We start from the raw sequence: 24,648 nt of genomic DNA on the forward strand, positions 1-24,648 counted from the left end.
TCTGGTGAACCTTCTCTGTACTCCCTCTATGGCAACAATGTATTTGAGCATTGGGCATTGTGACATCACACAATGGAACGTTCACCATGGGCTGGGGCTCCTGCAAAGGCATATGTAAATGGATCCATTCCGATTGGACATCTGTGAGCATCGGGCATTGTGACATCACACGTTGGAACGTTCATCAGGGGCTGGGGCTGGTGCTGCTTCTATGGGTGAGAAGCCAGTTTATTTTTACAATATTGGGGGGGGGGGGGAAGGATTTGATAATAAACGTGTACTTAAACACGACGAAATGTAATGAGGAGCGGATACTTAGAAAGAAAAGTGAAATCTCTACCGAAATGGAAAAGATGTCGGCGATTCTGCGTCTGGTTTCGGAGTTGCAGGGAATCAAAGGAAGAAATGCAGCCGGAAGCCGTACATGTAAATGGATCCATTCCGATTGGACATCTGCGAGCATCGGGCATTGCGATTGGACATCTGCGAGCATCGGGCATTGTGACATCACACGATGGGAACGAATCGAAAGGCAGGCAGGCAGCCGGACGGACGGCAGGCGACAGGCACACAGTTTTAAAGATAGATAGAAGATATATATGTGTGTGTGTGTGTGTATAGGTGTATGTGTACATACACACACACACACACACATATGTATATGTATATATATATATATGTGTGTGTGTGTATATGTGTGTATGTACATGTTTGTATATGTGCACATGTATAGACACTGAACCTTTATTATATTGTTTACAGTGTACTATGTTTACATATTCTGTTGTGCTGCTGCAAGTAAGAATATCATTGTTCTTTCTGGGACATCTATCTATATATTCTAAAATTATTGTCTTGTTTCTGTGTGTGTGTGTGTCCATCTGTGTGATTGTATTTTCGCCAAAACGGTACACTGTAGCGCTAAAATCTTTGCAGAATCTTACTCAGCTTTTACCCATCGTCAGTCTAATCAACTACAGGTTTGATGTTATATTTCACGTTATTGATATTTAAAGCTTTAAAAAAAGCAACATTAACAAGATTTTTACTGTTAAAATCCTTCCTGCCAGCTTCCAACAAGCTTCGATACAAAGTTGCAATAGAGGAACACTCTGTGCTTCCACTCTGTGCTTCCACCAACCTTTCACCTGAATGGGATATCACAGTCCTCCGCTCGACATTTGCAACAATGTTGCCATCATACAACACTTACTCCAGCTGCTGGCAGGACAGGAGGGGGAGGGTGAATTGGTATTGCAATTTGCGAAGTGCAATTGCAATTTTTTTTCAAGTCCAGTGCTGGGCGAGGCAGGGGTTTGCTGGAATCTTGCGTTCGGCAATGGGTTGAGTTGGCGAACCACGCCTCCCATGGGGACTACTGGTTAGTGTTGCAATATTGCGTTGGGGAACAGATTGCGTTGGGGAACGGGTTGTGTTGTGGGACCAGGCCTCCCATATGACAGGGACCCAACGGTTCCCATTTGGTCTAGTATGAGTGACAATAAAACCCTCTTGACTCTCTTGACTCTTGAATGAAGCTAATATGATGGACATTTTGTCCTGGTATTGGTAGATCCAGGGCAGCAGAGTGGCGCAGTGGGTCGTGCTGCTGTCCCACAGCGGCAGGGACCCAGGTTCAATCCTGACCTCGGATACTGTCTGTGCGTTTCCTCTGGGTGCTCCGGTTTCCTCCTACACCCCAAAGACATGCGGGTTTGTAGGTTAAGTAACCCTCTGTAAATTGTCCCAAGTATGTAGGGAGTGGATGTGAAAGTGGGATAACATAGAACTAGTGTGAATGGGTGACTGCTGGTTGGCATGGACTCAGTGGGCCGAAGGGCCTGTCTCCATGCTGTATCTCACAAACTAAAACTATTACTATATAAAGATTTCCAAAAACTTAGCACAATAGGAGTAATCCATTTGACCCAACTTGCCATTCGAAAAGCAACCTGTTTACGTTTTTCCCAATTATCAGCCTGAAGAAAGGTTCCAAGACAAAATGCCGTCTGTCCATTCACTCCTCAGATGCTGCCTGACCCACTGAGTTCCTCCAGTACTTTGTGCTTAGGCAGGGGGAGCAATGATTTAGTGGAAGACACAACTCCTCTGTGTCAGGTACGGGCCATGAGGAAATGCTGAGTGTAATATTCATCTTGAAGCATCAGGGACTGACTTTATTGACCAATTCAGCTTTAATATGCCAGCTCCCCATCATTGGTGATGTCCATGAATAATAATGGAAAAATCAACTTACAAACAAGGGTGAAAGTGTGGGCGGTTCTGGTTTCTAAACAACCTTGCACAAAAATATCAGCTTGACTGAGTTATGACACAGTCTGTAAAAGTAGGTGAGGTAGATATCACAGTGTGTTGTATCGGGCGTGGATGCAAAACTACTGCCTCCACAGTGTGCAATCACACAATCCCAGGCATTCAAACAATAACAATAGCAATATCAATGAGTAGGCAGGAACTGGAGTAACTCAGAGGGTCAGGCAGCATCTCTGGAGAAAAAGCATGGGTAATGTTTTGGGTCGGGACCCTACTTCAAACTCTGCACTAAGTGAAGGTCAATAAGCGCATGTCCCACTTGGGTGTCATTAGCGCGTCATTTACCCGACAGGCCGGCAGTGACTGTCGTGCGAAAATCGTCTAGCAGTAAAACAGTCGCGCGCCAAATAGCGCCGGTCTCCGTGGCAAATATTTTTCCAGTAAAAAATTTCAAAACTCGGCGTGGTTTATACCCGGGTGATCACATGGTGCGGCGCTCAAATGACGCTAGAATGGCACGACAACAGCGTACGGGCGTATCTGTCCTGTGGATATTATTCCCTTACCCTGTGAGTTACCAAACAACTTCATTTCACACACCAGAGCCGCCAAGACTGCAGGCACCAACATGTTTTGAAAGAATCCTGAGCTCCAGTTGTGGGAGGTGTGGTGAAGATGTCAGCTCGTGGGTTAAAAATAGCGTGGGCCCGAATTATTCAAACCGCACAGGCCAGAAGTTATGACAGTAGTTATAAAGCCACAGATCACGGAAACAGGCCCCTCAAATATAGAAACATAAAAAATATGTGCAGGAGGAGGCCATTCGGCCCTTCGAGCCAGCACCGCCATTCATTGTGATCATGGCTGATCGTCCCCAATCATTAACCCGTGCCTGCCTTCACCCCATATTCCTTGATTCCACTAAACCCTAGAGCTCTATCTAACTCTCTCTTAAATCCGTCCATTGACTTGGCCTCCACTGCCCGCTGTGGCAGGGAATTCCACAAATTCACAACTCTCTGGGTGAAAAAGTTTTTTTCTCTCACCTCACTATTAAATGGCCTCCCCCTTGTTCTAATACTGTGGCCCCTGGTTCTGGACTTGCCCAACATTGGGAACATATTTCCTGCATCTAGCTTGTCCAGTCCTTTTATAATTTTTATGTTTATATAAGATCCCCCTCATTCTACTAAACTCCCGTGAATACAAGCCTAGTCTTTTCAATCTTTCCTCATATGACAGTCCCGCCATCCCAGGGATCAATCTCGTGAACCTACGCTGCACTGCTTCAATCATAAGGATGTCCTTCCTCAAATTAGGAGACCAAAACTGTACACAATACTCCAGATGTGGTCTCACCAGAGCCCTATACAACTGCAGAAGAGGCCACATTGGTGAGGCCACATTTATATAAATTGTAGGTACACAAAATTGCTGGAGAAACTCAGCGGGTGCAGCAGCATCTATGGAGCGAAGGAAATAGGCGACGTTTCGGGCCGAAACCCTTCTTCAGACTGATGGGGGGTGGGGGGGAGAAGGAAGGAAAAGGGGAGGAGGAGGAGCCCGAGGGTGGGCGGAATGGAGGGTGGGAGGAGACAGTTAGAGGGTTGAGGAAGGGGAGGAGACAGCAAGGACTAGCAAAATTGGGAGAATTCAATGTTAATGCCATCCGGACGCAAGGTCCCCAGACGGAATATGAGGTGCTGTTCCTCCAATTTCCGCTGTTGCTCACTCTGGCAATGGAGGAGACCCAGGACAGAGAGGTCGGATTGGGAATGGGAGGGGGAGTTGAAGTGTTGAGCCACCGGGAGGTCAGGTTGGTTACTGCGGACTGAGCGGAGGTGTTCGGCGAAACGATCGCCCAACCTCCGCTTAGTCTCCCCGATGTAAATCAGCTGACATCTAGAGCAGCGGATGCAGTAGATGAGGTTGGAGGAGATACAGGTGAACCTTTGTCGCACCTGGAACGACTGCTTGGGTCCTTGAATGGAGTCAAGGGGGGAGGTGAAGGGACAGGTGTTGCATTTCTTGCGGTTGCAACGGAAAGTGCCCAGGGAGGGGGTGGTACGGGAGGGAAGGGAAGAATTGACAAGGGAGTTGCGGAGGGAGCGGTCTTTGCGGAAGGCAGACATGGGGGGAGATGGGAAGATGTGGCGAGTGGTGGGGTCACGTTGGAGGTGGCGGAAATGGCGGAGGATTATGTGTTGTGTTTGCCGGCTGTTGGGGTGAAAGGTGAGGACCAGAAGGACTCTGCCCTTGTTGCGAGTGCGGGGATGGGGAGAGAGAGCAGTGTTATGGGGTATGGATGAGACCCTGCTGCGAGCCTCATCTATGGTGGCGGAGGGGACTCCCCGTTCCCTGAAGAGCACGGACATTTCCGATGCCCTGGAATGGAATGTCTCATCCAGGGAACAGATGCGGCGTAGGCGGAGGAATTGGGAGTAGGGGATGGAGTCTTTACAGGGGGCAGGGTGGGAAGACGTGTAGTCCAGATAGCCATGTGAGTCAGTGGGTTTGTAATGTATGTCGGTCAGGAGTCTGTCCCCTGCGATGGAGATGGTGAGGTCAAGGAATGGTAGGGAAGTGTCGGAAATGGTCCAGGTGTATTGGAGTGCCGGATGGAAGTTGGTGGTGAAGTGGATGAAGTCAGTCAGTTGTGTGTAGGTGCAGGAGGTGGCCCCAAAGCAGTCGTCAATGTAACGGAGGTAGAGGTCGGGGATGGGGCGCTGGTACGTCTCGAACAAGGATTGTTCAACGTACCCGACAAAGAGGCAGGCGTAGCTGGGGCCCATGTGTGTGCCCATAGCTATGCCTTGTGTTTGGAGGAAATGGGAGGAGTCAAATGTAAAGTTGTTGAGGGTGAGGACCAACTCCGCTAAGCTGAGAGAGTGTCAGTGGCTGGGTATAGGTTGCTCCTCTGGTCGAGGAAGAACCGGAGGGCTCCGAGGCCATCCAGGTGGGGGATGGAGGTGTAGAGTGACAGGACATCCATGGTGAAGATGAGGGGGTGAGGGCCAAGAGAGTGGAATGCGTGGAGGCGGCGGATAAATTGTGTTCAGTTCTGGGCACCATGTTATAGGAAAGGTGTTGTCAAGCTGGAGAGGGTACAGAAAAGATTAATGAGGATGTTCCAAGGACAATGTGAGCTATAGGGAGAGGTTGAGTAGGCTGGGACTTTATTTCCTGGAGAGCAGGTGGAAGATGGGTGATCTTATAGAGGTGTACAAAATCATATGAGAAATAGATCTGGTAGATGCACAGTCTCTTGTCTAGTGTACATACAGTAGGTTTAAGGTTAAAGTATGTAAGTTGTTAAAATATGGTTTGTTTGAAGTAAAAAGGCACTTACTGCAAATGGTGGCTTGGGTGCTTTGCTTGAAATTTATAGGCACTACTTACTGCAAATGGTGGCTTGGGTGCTTTGGCTTGAAGTTGAAAGGCACTACTTACTGCAAATGGTGGCATGAAGTTGAAAGGCACTACTTACTGCAAATGGTGGCTTGGGTGCTTTGGCTTGAAGTTGAAAGAGCTGCTGTAGATTTGGAAGCAACAGCAGGAGAAGCTTAGCAAGAGATAAGACTGATTGGCTCTAGCCCAAGTGGGAGGAGAGAAGTGTGTGTGCAGGGAAAACAGTTGAAAACTGAGGAATTTGGTTTGTAAATTGGTAAATTAGGCAATTTATCAGTCAATATAAGCAAGACTGCTCTTGAGGAGCAGCCTTGTGAGGGAAGTGTGAGTCTTTGGCTCGAAGTGCCCTGTGAGTAAAGTGTGAGTCTTTGTCGAGGAGAGGAGACTACGCAATACGCTTGAGAGGGAGAGACGAAAGAAGGAGATGTCGGGCAAGCTGATTCTGTGCGATGCTTGCAGTATGTGGGAGGTCTAGGACACCGCTGGTGCATCTGGCTGCTACAAATGCGAGAAGTGCATCCAGGTAGAGCTCCTGAAGGACCATGTTGGGGAACTGGAGAAGCAAATGGATGACCTCAGGTTCTTCCGAGAAACGGAGTTGTTCCTCGACAAGTCCTACAGTACGATTGTTACACCTCGGGTACTGGAAGAGAGAATGTGGGAGACAGTGAGAAAGGGAGGGAAGCATGGAATGCCAACGTTCCCGGGTGTTGTACCTCTTGTGAACAGGTTCACCCACTTAGAAGCTGTCGGGACAGAAGACGTGTTTACACTGAGCGGCGGACTGGCTTGCGATGCGAATAGGGCTGTTGAGCCAAAACTAAAAAGGCCTAAGTCAGGCAAAGCCATTGTAGTGGGAGACTCCATTGTGAGAGGTATGGACAGGGGTTTCTGCGGCAACAGACGGGATTCGAGGAAGGTGTGCTGCTTCCTGGTGCCAGGATCCAGGATGTCACGGACAGAGTGCAGAAAATCCTAAAGGGCGAAGGTGAACAGCCGGAAGTGGCAGTGCATGTCGGCACAAACGATGTCGGAAAGAAAGGGATGAATATTCTGCAGCGTGACTTTAGAGAGCTCGGAAAAATGCTGAAAAGCAGGACCTCCAGGGTTGTTATCTCCGGTTTGCTTCCAGTTCCTCGTGCTGGCAAGAGCAGGAACAGGGAGATACGGGACCTGAACGTGTGGCTGAGGAACTGGTGCATGGGGCAGGGATTTAGATTCTTAGATCACTGGGATTTGTTTTGGGGTAAGGGGGAACTGTACAAAAGGGACGGTTTGCATCTTAACAGGTGGGGGACCAGCATTCTGGCAGGCAGGTTTGCCACTGCTACACGGGTGGTTTTAAACTGAATAAGGGGGATGGGGTGTCGAATGGGATAGTTGAGGATGGAGTTAAAGGGAAAGGGTTTCTTAAATGTGTGAGCGCAGAGACAGAGGGGTGTAAAATGAGGGTAGAAGCAATAGGTAGCAAGGTGAAATGTGGCAGGCAGACAAATCCAGGGCAAAAATCAAAAAGGGCCACTTTTCAACATAATAGTATAAGGGGTAAGAGTGTTGTAAAAACAAGCCTGAAGGCTTTGTGTCTCAATGCAAGGAGCATTCGTAATAAGGTGGATGAGTTGAATGTGCAGATAGCTATTAATGACTATGATATAGTTGGGATCACGGAGACAGGGCTCCAGGGTGACCAAGGCTGGGAGCTGAACATCCAGGGATATTCAATATTCAGGAGGGATAGACAGAAAGGGAAAGGAGGTGGGTTAGCGTTGCTGGTTAGAGAGGAGATTAATGCAATAGAAAGGAAGGACATTAGCTTGGAGGACGTGGAATCGATATGGGTAGAGCTGCGAAACACTAAGGGGCAGAAAACTCTAGTGGGAGTTGTGTACAGGCCACCTAACAATAGTAGTGGAGTTGGGGATGGCATCAAACAGGAAATTAGAAATGCGTGCAACAAAGGTAAAACTATTATAATGGGTGACTTCAATCTACATATAGATTGGGTGAATCAAATTGGCAAGGGTGCTGAGGAAGAAGATTTCTTGGAATGTATGCAGGATAGGTTTCTAAACCAACATGTAGAGGAACCAACGAGAGAGCAGGCTATTCTAGATTGGGTATTGAGTAATGAGGAAGGGTTAGTTAGCAGTCTTGTTGTGCGTGGCCCCTTGGGCAAGAGTGACCATAATATGGTTGAGTTCTCCATTAGGATGGAGAGTGACATTGTTAAGTCAGAAACAAGGGTCCTGAACTTAAAGAAAGGTAACTTTGAGGGTATGAGACGTGAATTGCCCAAGATAGACTGGCAATTGATTCTTAATGGGTTGACGGTGGATATGCAATGGAAGGCATTTAAAGACTGCATGGATGAACTACAACAATTGTTCATCCCAGTTTGGCAAAAAAATAAATCAGGGAAAGTAGTGCATCCGTGGATAACAAGGGAAATCAGGGATAGTATTAAAACAAAAGATGAAGCGTACAAATTAGCCAGAAAAAGCAGCCTACCAGAGGACTGGGAGAAATTCAGAGTCCAGCAGAGGACAAAGGGCTTAATTAGGAAAGGGAAAATAGATTATGAAAGAAAACTGGCAGGGAACATAAAAACTGACTGCAAAAGCTTTTATAGATATGTGAAGAGAAAAAGATTAGTTAAAATAAATGTAGGTCCCTTGCAGTCAGAAACAGGTGAATTGATCATGGGGGAAAAGGACATGGCAGACCAATTGAATAACTACTTTGGTTCTGTTTTCACTAAGGAAGACATAAATAATCTGCTGGAAATAGCAGGGGTCCAGGGGTCAAATGAGATGGAGGAACTGAGTGAAATCCAGGTTAGCCGGGAAGTGGTGTTAGGTAAATTGAATGGATTAAAGGCTGATAAATCCCCAGGGCCAGATAGGCTGCATCCCAGAGTACTTAAGGAAGTAGCCCCAGAAATAGTGGATGCATTAGTGATAATTTTTTTAAACTCTTTAGATTCTGGAGTAGTTCCTGAGGATTGAAGGGTAGCTAATGTAACCCCACTTTTTAAAAAGGGAGGGAGAGAGAAAACGGGGAATTACAGACCAGTTAGTCTAACTTCGGTAGTGGGGAACTGCTTGAATCAGTTATTAAAGATGGGATAGCAGCACATTTGTAAAGTGGTGAAATCATTGGACAAAGTCAGCATGGATTTATGAAAGGTAAATCATGTCTGACGAATCTTATAGAATTTTTCGAGGACGTAACTAGTAGAGTGGATAAGGGAGAACCAGTGGATGTGTTATATCTGGACTTTCAGAAGGCTTTCGACAAGGTCCCACATAAGAGATTAGTATACAAACTTAAAGCACACGGTATTGGGGGTTCAGTATTGATGTGGATAGAGAACTGGCTGGCAGACAGGAAGCAAAGAGTAGGAGTAAACGGGTCCTTTTCACAATGGCAGGCAGTGACTAGTGCGGTACCGCAAGGCTCAGTGCTGGGACCCCAGCTATTTACGATATATATTAATGATTTGGACGAGGGAATTGAATGCAACATCTCCAAGTTTGCGGATGACACGAAGCTGGGGGGCAGTGTTAGCTGTGAGGAGGATGCTAGGAGGCTGCAAGGTGACTTGGATAGGCTGGGTGAGTGGGCAAATGCATGGCAGATGCAGTATAATGTGGATAAATGTGAGGTTATCCACTTTGGTGGCAAAAACAGGAAAGTAGACTATTATCTGAATGGTGGCCGATTAGGAAAGGGGGAGATGCAACGAGACCTGGGTGTCATGGTACACCAGCCATTAAAAGTAGGCATGCAGGTGCAGCAGGCAGTGAAGAAGGCGAATGGTATGTTAGCATTCATAGCAAAAGGATTTGAGTATAGGAGCAGGGAGGTTCTACTGCAGTTGTACAGGGTCTTGGTGAGACCACACCTGGAGTATTGCATACAGTTTTGGTCTCCTAATCTGAGGAAAGACATTCTTGCCATAGAGGGAGTACAGAGAAGGTTCACCAGACTGATTCCTGGGATGGCAGGACTTTCATATGAAGAAAGACTGGATAGACTCGGTTTGTACTCGCTAGAATTTAGAAGATTGAGGGGGAATCTTATAGAAACTTATAAAATTCTAAAGGGGTTGGACAGGCTAGATGCAGGAAGATTGTTTCCGATTTTGGGGAAGTCCAGAACAAGGGGTCACAGTTTAAGGATAAGGGGGAAATCTTTTAGAACCGAGATGAGGAAAACATTTTTCACACAGAGAGTGGTGAATCTCTGGAATTCTCTGTCACAGAAGGTAGTTGAGGCCAGTTCGTTGGCTATATTTAAGAGGGAGTTAGATGTGGCCCTTGTGGCTAAAGGGATCACGGGGTATGGAGAGAAGGCAGGTACAGGATACTGAGTTGGATGATCAGCCATGATCATATTGAATGGCGGTGCAGGCTCGAAGGGCCGAATGGCCTACTCCTGCACCTATTTTCTATGTTTCTATGTTTCTAAAGGCACTACTTACTGCAAATGGTGGCATGGTGGCTTGGGTGCTTTGGCTTGAAGTTGAAAGGCACTACTTACTGCAAATGGTGGCTTGGGTGCTTTGGCTTGAAGTTGAAAGGCACTACTTACTGCAAATGGTGGCATGAAGTTGAAAGGCACTACTTACTGCAAATGGTGGCTTGGGTGCTTTGGCTTGATGTTGAAAGGCACTACTTACTGCAAATGGCGGCTTGGGTGCTTTGGCTTGAAGTTAAAAGGCACTACTGCAAATGCACTTACTTCCTGTTTGCACTGTATATTGATTTTAGGTAAAACGCTACCACTTACGGCTGTGATTTTTGGCCATCTTACTCAGTCCGCTGAGCAGGTGCAGAGAATTCTTCCCATCAATGAAAAATAAAAGTGTTATTAGTGTTTAAAAAATTGTTGAGAATCTCTCTCCGGTCAATCACGCCCTGAAAGCTACACTTTTTCCGGTGGGAGTGGGAGGGGTTATAAAACCCGGAAGTGTGGATATGGCTCAGTCTCTGCATGATGGGGGAGGGAGAGGTCATGACTCTGTCTGAGCTGTGAATCAACTGAACACACTGAATGCCTACTGAACTGTGAGGTTGGTGTTTTGTGTGGTTTTATGGTGGTGTCACCCTGCATGAAATGGTATGAAGCTGCATTTGAATTTGGTGGCCTTGGACCCTGCTTGAAGTGGTATGAAACTGCACCTGAATTTGGTGGCCTTGCACCCTGCTTAAAATGGTAGGAACATGGATTTGAATTTGGTGGCCTTGCACCCTGCTTGAAATGGAAATTCAAGGAATAGTCATGTGTCAACTGCCAGCCCACCAGCCGTCAGTGAGCTGCCAGCAGATCAGGCTTGAGGGACTGAGCTGCCACCCCAAGAACCCATACCAGCACTCCAGAAAGCCCCCCCCACTGGCCACCAATATTGGAATTGGTGTAGAGGTGGAATATTGCGTCGGGGGACCAGCCCTCCCGTGTGAACATGGGACCCAACGCGTCCCACTTAGTCTATGTTTCTACCAACGTCTTATACAACTGCAACATGACCTCCCAACTTCTATACTCTATACTCCGAATGATGAAGGTGTGGAAGGTAAGACCCCCCCCCCCCCCCCCTCTCCCGCCATCTCCTCTCCGGGCAGATTCCCGATTCCACCAGTCAGACCTGGCATTCCAATCGTACAAAGCAATTAAAACACAAAGCATTAAAATACATTCATCAGCAGTGAAATAGAATCCCAATTCTTTACTAATCCCAATCCCAATTCTGCAAACTGTGTGGAAGATCCTGCCTCCCCAACAATGAGTGACCATTTACAATCCACAACTGTGCTCCATTGGTGTGTGAAATATTGATCTTGTGCACAGAGACATTACCCATCTTGTCCGTGGCGCTCAGTCTGGTACGTTTAAACTCTTTCCACAGCTGACATTTGACAGCAGCATCCGGGTGCTCCCTCTCAACCTGCTGCAGAAAGAACAAGATCCATGATTGTTTGATTTAATCTCTGATTTGTTGTCAGCGCACGCTGCTGAAGTATTGCTCTTGCTGCAACCCACCACCCTTAATGCAGCGGCATATTTTCGTATCTTTCAGGTAATTAGCACCCTAGCCACTAAATGAATGAGAATGGTTGAAGGGGGTGTCTTCTAAATGCATGCGAGCTCACTCACAGAGACCTTCAGAGCTTCTCTTCAAAACACAGTCTTTTGATGAATAAATGCTTTATTGTTGATAGAAAACAGTAAGATACATCCAAACTTTTTCCGACTCGTTATTACAATCTTCTTCGAACTCCAGCTTATCACTTCCGCTTAAGCATCTAAGTTCCAAACATGCCCAAAAACCCGTCATAAATCCCACCCACAATATAACGGGCAGTCTAAAATTTAAAGGCACATGCCATCATTAATGACAGGCAAAACAGGCCAAATGGCCACTGCATACCAGCCCCTAATTGTTCCAAGTATATAACGAGGCAATTGCTAATAAACATTTTAAAAATAGCCATGAAGGCTTAACATATATCAAAATCAAAAGGTCAGGGAATAAAACCCTGTGGCTCCTCGTCGGGAAATTAAACCCCGGTCTCCCGCGTGACAGGCAGGGATACTAATCACTCTACTAACGAGGAAAAAAATAGCATGCACTTTAAATCCGCAATCAGAATTCTTCATCGACTCTTCCATCTTCACTTTCACCTTCTAGAAGCAAGCACAACTTGGTTATTAATCTTATTACAACAGTGGTTTTAGTTCAAAGTCGTATCGTGCATACCAAACCCTTAAAATCAGGCATGATACCCAGTATATAGTCCAAAAGATAATAGTCCAAACCTTTGATAGCATGAAAAGTCTTCCTCCATGTCCGATCAACTCATTGATGTGTTGTAACAGTAAAGTTGAAGCGTGAAGATCCTTCAAAAGAATAGTCAAGTCAAGCCAAGTCGTCACATTTATTTATATAGCACATTTTAAAAAACAACTCTCGTTGGCCAAAGTGCTTTACATTTGTTATAAGAATAGTATAAACAAACAAACTACATGCATATATAGTTGGGAGTACAGATAAGATTTGAGTCTTGACTTAAAGGAGTCGATGGAGGGGGCAGTTCTGATGGGAAGGGGGATGCTGTTCCACAGTCTAGGGGCTGCAACCACAAAGGCACGGTCGCCCCTGAGCTTATGCCTGGACCGCGGGATATTCAGCAGCCCCAAGTCGGCCGATCTGAGGGACCTGGAGGTGGAGTGGTGATTGAGAAGACTTTTTATGTAGGTGGGGGCAAGCCCATTGAGGGCTTTGTAGCCATAGAGGAGGATCTTGAAATGTATACGGAACCGCACAGGGAGCCAGTGGAGAGAGGCCAGGATCGGGGTGATGTGGTCCCTTTTTCGGATGCCCGTCAGGAGCCTCGCTGCGGCGGTTTGGACCAGTTGCAGGCGGGACAGGGAATAACAGGATCTTTAGCAATAAAGTTCACCATTAAGTTTGATTTAATGTCCGAGTCATTAGCAAAGATTTCAAATCCCAGCTCAAGCTTTGGCCATTCTCTGTCTGGCTTGCAAAGAGATTTTAGTTCATTGATTCATTTCTTGCTTAAGAAACGGTTCACTGTCAATTCTCTGGAAACTTCATTTGCAGAATTTTCTTCTGTGTCAACATACTTCAGTTGCACCACAGTTGTAACTCACGATGCTCTTTCCATTGGCAGATCGTCTTTGTCCAAATCCAACTCTCTGGTTTCTTTGGCTCTATCATCTAGTGGAATGCTTTCACAATTGTCACTGTTCCACTTAGAAAGTGTGAATCCTCCCTTATTGCAAAGAGAAGTCAAATGTTCTAGTGGTAGAATCGCTTTCTGCTGAGTAGACCTGGATTTTAAGCAATCATCCTTGTAGAAATTATTCTTCAAAGAGATTCTTCTTTCATGAAATTTACTCTTCTCGCCAAACTTGTGTTTCAAAGTCTGGGTACGTTGCTCTGCCATACTACGATTATTTGGCAGATTAACACTTTCTTGTTTGAAAGGTAAGTCCACACAACAGTGTCCATCAGTTTTCACTGAGTAGTTCATAACATCCATGAACTTCAACTCTTCTTTCGACATCTCTCCCGATTCCTTGCTGGTACTTTCATTAGAGTCATGATTGTATGGCTTCATCACCGACTTTTCTAATTTATCAGTAGACATTTGATTAATAGCAACGGCAGGACAGTTCTTCTGATTTCCGATTTTGTGGTTCCTTTTCAAGGAGTCATAGATAACCCATCCAAGTCGTGTTTTCATAGCATACGGTCCTTCACCTTGGCTCCTAACAATCTGTATAGGTTCCAAAGCCTTCAAAACATTCATTCCGATAAGTAGATCAACACTAGAATTTATTTCAGTTATCTTGACATCCTTCAGGTAAGGCCATTGGTTTATGTCTTCATATCTTGGTATGTTTTGACGACCAACCGGCATAGTTCCATGCGTAAACACTTCAGATATTGGTATGAAATGATCTTCATCCAAACTGGATATCTCCATACTCGTAATGTAATGACTCATGCTCTCGTTATCTTTATTCATGGTACGTAATCGAATCTTAGTCTCTTCTCCTGTGACATTCAATCTTCTCGTCAGGCTTTCTGTACAAAAGGTAGTCGAACCTCCGTGATCCAGGAAAGCATATGTTTGCAACACTGCATTCGTCTTGCTGTTCCTTACTTGCACTGGTAAGATAGAAAAATTACAAGCTTCTACCCCGACCCCAATTTGAGCAGTTATTAAAACTCTGATCATGAAAGCTTTTGGCCCACTGTGCTGCGATTTCCAACAGAACGCCGCCACCTATGGCCATTTTTGGCCACCTCGCTCAGAGCCCCCCTCCGCTTTACGGGTGCGGAGGATTTTTCCCATCGATGACAAATCAGAGAGATATTAATGTTTTTTTAAAAATCTCCATTCTCTCTGCTGCCCCTGCTGGAGGGAGGGGGAGGGACTATAAAACCAGGAAGTGGTGTGCCTCACTCAGTCTCTGCAAGATGGATGAAGCCAAGGGTCACGTCTCTCTGAGCTCTGAATAGCACTGAACAAATGTCTACACAACTGTGAGTCCCCTTAATGTGGGTTGAAAATGAAAATATGGTTTGTTTGAAGTAAAAAGGCACTGCCTGCAAATGGTTGTTTGGGTGCTTTGGCTTGAAGTCGAAAGGCACTACTTACTGCAAATGGTGGCTTGGGTGCTTTGGCTTGAAGTTGAAACGCACTTCTTACTGCAAATGGTGGGTTGGGAGTTTTGGCTTGAAGTTGAAAGGCACTACTGACTGAAAATGGTGGCATGAAGTTGAAAGGCACTACTTACTGCAAATGGTGGCTTGGGTGCTATGGCTTGAAGTTGAAAGGCACTACTTACTACAAATGGTGGCTTGGGTGCTTTGGCTTTAAGTTGATAGGCACTACTTACACCAAATGGTGGCTTGGGTGCTTTGGCTTGAATTTGAAAGGCACTACTTACAGCAAATGGTGGCGTGGATGCATTGGCTTGAAGTTGAAAGGCACTACTTACTGCAAATGGTGGCACTTGAATTTGGTGGCCTTGCACCCTGCTTGAATAGGAATTTCAAGGAATAGTCATGAGTCAACTGCCAGCCCACCAGCCATGAGTGAGCTGCCAGCAGATCAGGCTTGAGGGACTGAGATGCCACCCCAAGAACCCATACCAGCACTCAGGAAAGCCCCCCCACTGGCCACCAATATTGGAATTGGTGGAGAGGTGAAATATTGCTTCGGGGGACCCGCCCTCCCGTGTGAACACTTAGTCTAGTATCATTTAAAAACGCATTCAAAGACCTGGACATTTTACATGAAAGCTAGTAATGACACATTACTACTAAGCAAGCTGAAATCTGCATAGAAATATTTTCCGAAGCCCTTACCCAATACAGTCACATCCACTGTTTCTTTCCGCGTACCAACCAAGTCAAAAGGTGTTGTGATTTCTACCACGTAGGTTCCAGTGTCAGTTATCTGCGCATTCTGGATCGCTATTGAACAATCTTCCCCGTTGGCATCTCCTGTAAAGTTTACTCTGCCCTTGTAGTTTTTTCCAACGCTGTATAATCCGTCGTAGAAGTACTGGATTACATCGATCTTAAAAGAACAGTAGAACTTAGTATTGGACAAAGCAGACACAAAGAACTACAGATGCTGGTTTACAAAAAAAGACACAAAGTACTGGAGTAACTCAGTGGGTCAGGCAGTATCTGTGGAGAACGTGAATAGGTGACGTTTCGAGTCGAGACCCTTCGGCATATCCTGTCCATCATGACCAAGTTGTCCCTACTTAACCTCTTTTGCCTGCATTTGCAGCTTCCATAAGCAGCTCAGTCCAGATAAGGACTACACTGTGAGTGAAAAGGTTACCCCTCTTAAATCTCTCACCTTAACCCTGTGCCCTCTAGATTTAGAATCCTCTACCCTGGGACAAAGACAGTGAGCGTTCACTCTCTCCATGCCCATCGTGATCTTGTAGACCTCAATAAGGTGGAAGTGGATCCTGAGGCTTAACTGCCACCCAAGAGGTGCTCGACCGATGGGATACCTGGGTCAGTTTCTTTTTTTTTTTCAATTCAATTTATTGTCATTTGGACCCCTTGAGGTCCAAACGAAATGCCGTTTCTGCAGCCATACATTACAAACAAATAGACCCAAGACACAACATATTTTACATAAACATCCATCCCATTGCTGTGATGGAAGGCCAAAAAAACTTTTCTCTCCACTGCACTCTCCCCCCCGATGTCAGAGTCAAAGTCAAAGCCCCCGGCGGGCGATGGCGATTGTCCCGTGGTCATTTAAGCCACGCCGGGTGATGCAAGGTCGCACACCGGGTCTTGGTGTTAGAGCCCCCGGCGTGCGCTCGCAGAGTCCCGCGGCCATTCCAAGCCGCGCGGGGCGGTGATGTAGGCCCCGCTCCAGGAGCTCCTCAACCCCGCAACTCGGGCGGGAGAAGTCGCCGTTGCGGGAGCCCCGAAAAGCGGTCTCCCTCCAGGGACCCGCGGGCTCCCGGTGTCGCCGTCCGCCAGACCCGCAGTTGCAGCCTACCGAATCTCCGGGGGTCGGGTCGCAGCAGCGTCCACCACAGCTCCACCCGCTCTGGACTCGGCCAGCTCCGCGACGGTGAGGCGAGTAGTCGGCACCAGAGCCCCCGGTCTTCCTGTTGGAGGCCGCTCCTCGTTGCAGCCCCAACGACAACGGAGACCCGACAAAGAAAAGGTCGGGTCTCCCGTGCAGGGAGAGATTTAAAAGTTACCCCCAACCCCCCCACACCACCCCACCCCCCACACACACATACCCCAACAAAAATAACAAAAACTACATTAAAACATAGACATAAAATAATAAAAACGCAGACGGACTGCAGAGGCCGCTGCTGACGAGAGTCGCGCCGCCTACCGGAGACTTGGTTCCAAGGGCGGAGGTGGTGAGAACAGCCGCTGGATGTGAGGGCGGACATTGGACACACTCCTGCCCATCTTTATTGACAGTTCTGAGATACATAGAAACATAGAAATTAGGTGCAGGAGTAGGCCATTCGGCCCTTCGAGCCTGCACCGCCATTCAATATGATCATGACTGATCATCCAACTCAGTATCCCATCCCTGCCTTCTCTCCATACTCCCTGATCCCTTTAGCCACAAGGGCCACATCTAACTCCCTATTAAATATAGCCAATGAACTGGCCTCAACTACCTTCTGTGGCAGAGAATTCCACAGATTCACCACTCTCTGTGTAAAAAATGATTTTCTCATCTCGGTCCTAAAAGACTTCCCTCTTAAGACTTCCCTTAAACTGTGACCCCTAGTTCTGGACTTCCCCAACATCGGGAATAATCTTCCTGCATCGAGCCTGTCCAACCCCTTAAGAATTTTGTACGTTTCTATAAGATCCCCCCTCAGTCTTCTAAATTCTAGCGTCGCAGCGGCCTCTGCAGTCCGTCTGTCTTTTTATTATTTTTTGTCTCGTTTGAATGTAATTTGTTTTTTTTTTAACTGGGTATGTGTGTGGGTATGTGTGTGGGGGGCGGGGGGTGGTGAAACTTTTAAAATCTTTTCCCTGTAAGGAGAACCCGACCTTTTCTCTGTCGGGTCTCCGTTGTCGTTGGGGCCTAGCACCGTGGAGCGGCCTCCAGCAGGAACGACCTGGGGCCCCAGTCACGGAGCTGCGGACCTACTCACCATCGCGGAGCTGGCCGAGTTCGGAGCGGGAGGAGCGGTGGTGGCGCACGGCTGCGACCCGACCCCAGGGATTCGGAGGCTTACCGCAGGTCTGGTAGACAGTAACACCGGAAGCCCGCGGGTCCCTGCTGGGAGACCGCTTTTCGGGGCTTCTGCAACGGCGACTTCACCCGCCCGAGTTGCGGGATTGAAGATTATCTGGAGCGGGGCCTTACATCATCGCCCGGCGCGGTTTATTGACCGCGGGACACTTACCATCGCCCGCCGGGGGCTTTGACTCTGACATCGGGAGGAGAATGGGGAGAACAGGGGAAAGATAAGTCTTTGCCTTCTATCACAGCGAGGAGGAGATGCGCTGTGATGGATGTTTGTGTAAATTGTGTTGTGTCTTGGTTCTTTTCCTTGTGTGTATGACTGCAGAAACCAAATTTCGTTTGAACCTCAATGAGGTTCAAATGACAACAAATAAATTGTATTGTATTGTACAAGCCGAGTCTATCCGTTCTTTCTTCATATGAAAGTCCTGCCATCCCAGGAATCAGTCTGGTGAACCTTCTCTGTACTCCCTCTATGGCAAGAATGACTTCCCTCTGATTAGGAGACCAAAACTGTACACAATACTTCAGGTGTGGTCTCACCAAGACCCTGTACAACTGCAGTAGAACCTCCCTGCTCTTATACTCAAATCCTTTTGCTATGAATGCCAACATACCATTTGCTTTCTTCACTGCCTGCTGCACCTGCATGCCTACTTTCAATGACTGGGGTACCATGACACCCAGGTCTCGTTGCATCTCCGCTTTTCCTAATCGGCCACCATTCAGATAAAAGTCTACTTTCCTGTTTTTGCCACCAAAGTGGATAACCTCACATTTATCCACATTATACTGCATCTGCCATGCATTTGCCCACTCACCCAACCTATCCAAGTCACCTTGCAGCCTCCTAGCATCCTCCTCACAGCTAACACTACCCCCCAGCTTCATGTCATCCGCAAACTTGGAGATGTTGCACTCAATTCCCTCATCCAGATCATTAATAAAAAAAGTAAATAGCTGGGGTCCCAGCACTGAGCCTTGCGGTACCCCACTCGTCACTGCCTGCCATTCTGAAAAGGACCCGTTTACTCCTACTCTTTGCTTCCTGTCTGCCAGCCAGTTCTCTATCCACATCAATACTGAACCCCCAATACCGTGTGCTTTAAGTTTGTATACTAATCTCTTATGTGGGACCTTGTCGAAAGCCTTCTGAAAGTCCAGATATAACACATCCACTGGTTCTCCCTTATCCACTCTGCTAGTTACAAAACACTGAACCTTTCCAGCATAAACAGACTGCACCCATACAAAAATAAATTCAACTTGAAAATCCTTTATGACTAAAAGCAATGGATATGTGTTTAGTTTTGAGACACAGCATGGAAACAGGACCATCAGGCCACCGAGTCCACGCTGACCATCGATCGATCACCTGTTCACACCAGTTCTATATTATCTCCCTTTCCCCATCCACTCTCTACACACTGGGGGCAATTTACAGAGCACCAATTAACCTACAAACCCGCAAGTCTTTGGGGTGTGGGAGGAAACCGGAGCACCGGAGGAAACCCACACGGTCACAGGGAGAACGTGTAAACTCCACTGTCCCGCCAAAGATATTTAAGAAATAAGGCACAAGCAAGGTGCTGTAGACTATTCAATTCAATTACTAGATCTAAACATCTATCCATTTCTTAAGAATAGATTAACATTTTTAAATAGCCTAAGTGTCCAAATAACATTCACACAAGAATTCAGAATATAACATAATTTTTAAATCTCATTGTCTTGGGTTTATAGGCCAAATGGAAGGAATTTAATGTTTAATACCTGTAAATTAATGGCCATTTAAATCAGCTTGCGAGTGGGGTTTTCTGGAACGCGACCATTTGGAACGTTGAGGCTGCGGTGCTTTTATTCCCCCATATCGGCAGCAAATACACTGCCGGTTCTTCGGGGAATAAAATCACCGTTTCGCAACTTAAAATGTGAATTAAATGCATCTTAAGAAACACTTTTATATACATAAATGAACTACTTTCTTTTACCTGTCCCCTACATAAAATCCGGCCCCGTTGTCGGCGTTGATGGCTTCAGAAGCTGATTTTAAAATCACTCCAGCGATTAACTTGTCGGGCGAATTTTTTTTTAAAAACACACAGAACGGCCGTCAGAACGATTCTTTAGCAAAATTTTGCACTCCAACAAAATATAATCCAGGACCAGGTCGGAAAAAAAACGCGTTTTAACCCAGCCCCCGCCCCCCTCAAACGCGCCAAAATCGTGCACACGGCCAGTGGCAGAATTTCAACGCCGCTGAAGGTAAGTATTGTAACATACCTACTCACTGAGTGACGGAACTTGTGAATTGACTGGCCATCTCGAGTGTATGGACATCACCATTAATAGTACTTGTAAGCAAGTCATTTCAAGAAGTACTACCGCAGAGACAAATGCTTACCGTTGGTTCCTCTTCACTCGGTACTTCTTCGACTAGAGTCCATTCAATGTTAAGATGGTTTTTCGTTGGTGCGGTGGTTTGATAGGTACATTGTAAATGTAAAGCATCTCCTCGAGCTATTTCCATGTGCGGGACCTTCACGTTGACCATCATTGCATTCAAGGATGTAAGTGCTTTAGATTTTAAAAAAGAGAATAAAAAATGTTAGCCAAATTATAGGCCCAACTGAATCTCAAAAACATCATTTACCATTCTCTCAAATCATCTGTGATCTACATACAGCTCCGACACCACAATCCTGATTAGAATTCTCATCCCACCAGCTTGCCTGACACACAAATACATTTGGTATAGTCAGCTCTCTCTGAGAACTATGACCCTGACAAGCGCAAGTGGACCGGGATGCCTTCTCCGGCAGTGTGAAACAGAATGGTGGTAACTGGGAAGAGATTGAGAGCTGAATAATCTATAAAGACATTGTGTGAAGTCTTTTAACTTAAAAAATAGGCCCAGCCCTCCACACCATCAAATGCAGCCACAACAGGCGCTGCCTCAAGAAGGCGGCATCTATCATGAAGGTAGTGTTGCCAACTGTCCCGTATTAGCCGGGACATCACATATATTGGTTTGTCCCATACGGGACCGCCCTTGTCCCGTATTTGACTACTACTCGGCTCGAGGGGAATGTCGGGTCGGAGCTCCTCATCTGCCACCGCCTCACCCATCCCGATGTAGTGCAGCCCATGGAGTGCAGCAGCAGCTCCTTGCCCGTGGCCCCGTCGTTCAGTATTCCGGCCTTTGGACCTTCGCTTACCGCCGACACCACCACCACCTCTCCTTCTCATGGCCTCCTTCATCATCGGTTCATGAGTTGGACGGGGCGCTGGACTTTGCGTGGCCTGGGCCAAAACTCCTCAACTGGGCTGGGCTTTGTGTGCAGTCCAGCACCCGGGCCAACTCATACACCCAGCCACGGCGAGTCAGTCAATGAATTGCTGTCGGGAATTTGTCCCATATTTTGACCTTTTGTCCCTTAGTTGGGAGTGAGAAAGTTGGCAACCCTACATGAAGGATCCCCACCATCCGGGCCGTACCCTCTTCTCATTGCTACCGTCGGGCAGGACGTACAAAAGCCTGAAGTCCCACACCTCCAGGTTCAGGAACAGCAACTTTCCTACATCAGACACAGGCAACTTTAATCCAACCTCCCTACAGAATACCACTGTACCACTTATTTGGATTGATTGAAAGATACAGCATGGAAACAGGCCCTTTGGCCCACCATCGATCACCCGTTCACACTAGTTCTATGTGATCGCACTTTCCTATCCACTTCCTCCACACTAAGGGCAATTTACAGAGGGCCAATTAACCTACAAACAAGCACGTCTTTCGGATGTGGGAGGAAACCAGAGCACCCAGAGGAAACCCACGTGGTCACGGAGAGAGTGTGCAAACTCCACGCAGACAGCATGAGGTCAGGATCCAACCTGGGTCTCTGATGGTATGTGGCAGTATTTCCACCCACTGCATCACATATGCCTAAATGCTGCTGCAAGATTTTCACTGTCCCCTCGACTTAAGTCTATGCCCTCTAGTTATGGAATCCTCTACCCTGGGAAAAAGCTTGTGAGCATTAACTTTATCCGTCCTGCTCATGTTCTTGTGAACCTCCACAAGCTCAGCCCACAGTCTCCTACGTTCAAAAATAAAAGGTCCCGGCCTATCCAACCTTTCCCTACAATTGATTTCAGACCGATGGTCTCAAAAAGGGTTCCAGCACAAAACATTGTCTGCCCATCCCTCCCACAAGTACTGCCTGACCCGCTGAGTTCCTCCAGCACTTTGCGTTTTTCTAGACTGTGACAGTTAGTTGACTGCAAAAGTTTATTTTGATATCTGAAGATGTTTTGTCAGCAAACAGACTCTTTGCTGACATAAATGATTTGAACATCCTCTCCCTGTTTGTAAGGATTGAAAAAAATCCTCAGTACAGAATGGTGATAAGGTTTGGTTAATTTAAAGTTTTGAACATACTCGTAAATAAAATTGTACTTTAATACAAAATTACAGAATTACAAAATTCTTAAGGGGTTGGACAGGCTAGATGCAGGAAGATTGCTCCCGATGTTGGGGAAGTCCAGGACAAGGGGTCACAGCTTAAGGATAAGGGGGAAATCCTTTAAAACCGAGATGAGAAGAACTTTTTTCACACAGAGAGTGGTGAATCTCTGGAACTCCCTGCCACAGAGGGTAGTCGAGGCCAGTTCATTGGCTATATTTAAGAGGGAGTTAGATGTGGCCCTTGTGGCTAAGGGGATCAGAGGGTATGGAGAGAAGGCAGGTACGGGATACTGAGTTGGATGATCAGCCATGATCATATTGAATGGCGGTGCAGGCTCGAAGGGCTGAATGGCCTACTCCTGCACCTAATTTCTATGTTTCTATGTTTCTAATAATCTCTAATGTAATCAGGAGCACAAGGAAATGCAGTTGTTGATTTACAAAAAAAGACACAAAGTGCTGGAGTAACTCAGTGGGTCAGGCAGCATCACTGAAGAACATGGATAGGTGACATTTCAGGTCAGGACCATTCTTCAGGGCTGCTGTTCGAAGTTCAGTCTGAAGAAGGGTCCCGACCTGAAATGCCAGCTATCCATGTTCTCCAAAGATGCTGCCTGATGCACTGAGTTACTCCAGCACTTTGAATTTCTAATGTAGGTTACAGATAGCTGAGCTAGTTATCTTGGGTTGCGTGTAGCTTAAGGTTGGAGACACCTTCATAGAGTCGAACTGCACAGAAACAGACCCTTCAGCCCAACTCATCCATGCCGACCGAGGTTCCCATCCAAGCCAGTCCCATTTGTCTACTTTTGGCCCATATCCCTCCAAGCCTATCCTATCCACATATCTGTCCAAGTGTCTTTTAAATGTTGTTATAGTCCCTGCCTCAACTACCTCCTCTGGCATCTTATTCCCTACACCCACCATCCTCTGAGTGAAAAAGTTGCCCCTCAGGTTCCTATTAAATCTTTCCCCTCATACCTAAACCCTGTGCCCTCTGGATTAAGAATCCTATACGCTGGGAAAAAGCCGGTGAGAATTCATTTTATCCGTGCCCCTCATGATCTTGTCCACCGCACCAGCCTCTTACGCTTCAAACAAAATAGTCCCAGCCTATCAAACCTCTACCTGTAACTCAAGCCCAGGTCAGCATTTGGTGGCCCCTTATTAGATATCAACTTTTATTGCTTTGTTTTTATGATATTAAATTTAGTTTTACTAGAATGTTGCCTGGGTTTCAGCAACTAAGTTACAGAGAAAGGTTGAACAAGTTAGGGCTTTATTCTTTGGAGCACAGAAGGTTAAGGGGGGACTTGATAGAGGTCTTTAAAATGATGAGAGGGATAGACAGAGTTGACGTGGATAAGCTTTTCCCACTGAGAGTAGGGAAGATTCAAACAAGGGGACATGACTTGAGAATTAAGGGACAGAAGTTTAGGGGTAACAGGAGGGGGAACTTCTTTACTCAGAGAGTGGTGGGTGTGTGGAATGAGCTTCCAGTGAAGGTGGTGGAGGCAGGTTCGTTTTTATCATTTAAAAATAAATTGGATAGTTATATGGACGGGAAAGAAATGGAGGGTTATGGTCTGAGCGCAGGTATATGGGACTAGGGGAGAATACGTGTTCGGCACGGACTAGAAGGGTCGAGATGGCCTGTTTCCGTGCTGTAATTGTTATATGGTTATTGTCACGTGTACCGAGGTACAGTGAAAAGCTTTTTTTGTTGCATGCTATCCAGTCAGCAAATTGATTCATGATTACAATCATGCCGTCCACAGTGTACAGATACAGGATAAAGGGAATAATGTTCAGTGCAAGGTAAAGTCCAGCAAAATCAGATTAAAGATCATTTTAAGGTCTCCAATGAGGTAGATGGTTGGTTGGGACCGCTCTCTAGTTGGTGATAGGATAGTTATGTTGCCTGCTAACAGCCATGAAGAAACTGTCTCTAAATCTGGAGGTATGCGTATTCACACGTCAGTACCTCTTGCCCGAAGGTAGAGGGGAAAAGAGGGAGTGACTGGGGTGAGACTGGTCCTTGATTATGCTGGTGGCCTTGCCGAGGCAGCGTGAGGTGAAGATGGAGTCAGTGGAAGGGCGGTTGGTTTGTGTGATGGTCTGGGCAGCGTCCACAACCCCCTACAGGTCTTCAATGGAGCTGTTCCCAAATTATGCTGTGAAGCATCCTGATAAAAT

The 24,648-nt window shown here is 46.6% G+C and overlaps 1 protein-coding gene across 1 annotated transcript in view; it reads right to left on the minus strand.

Annotated features, from left to right (window-relative positions):
• Positions 1–24,648, minus strand: part of LOC116980256 — a 63,312-nt gene that overhangs the window by 32,665 nt on the left and 5,999 nt on the right. The window contains exons 3-4 of the mRNA XM_033032309.1: positions 20,389–20,561; positions 15,627–15,800 (exon numbers count right to left, since the gene is read on the minus strand). Of these exons, the coding sequence (XP_032888200.1) occupies positions 15,627–15,800; positions 20,389–20,561 (347 nt within the window). The remainder of the gene's footprint in view (positions 1–15,626; positions 15,801–20,388; positions 20,562–24,648) is intronic.

Source organism: Amblyraja radiata, chromosome 14 (genome assembly GCF_010909765.2).
Source record: "Amblyraja radiata isolate CabotCenter1 chromosome 14, sAmbRad1.1.pri, whole genome shotgun sequence".
NCBI lineage: Eukaryota > Metazoa > Chordata > Chondrichthyes > Rajiformes > Rajidae > Amblyraja > Amblyraja radiata.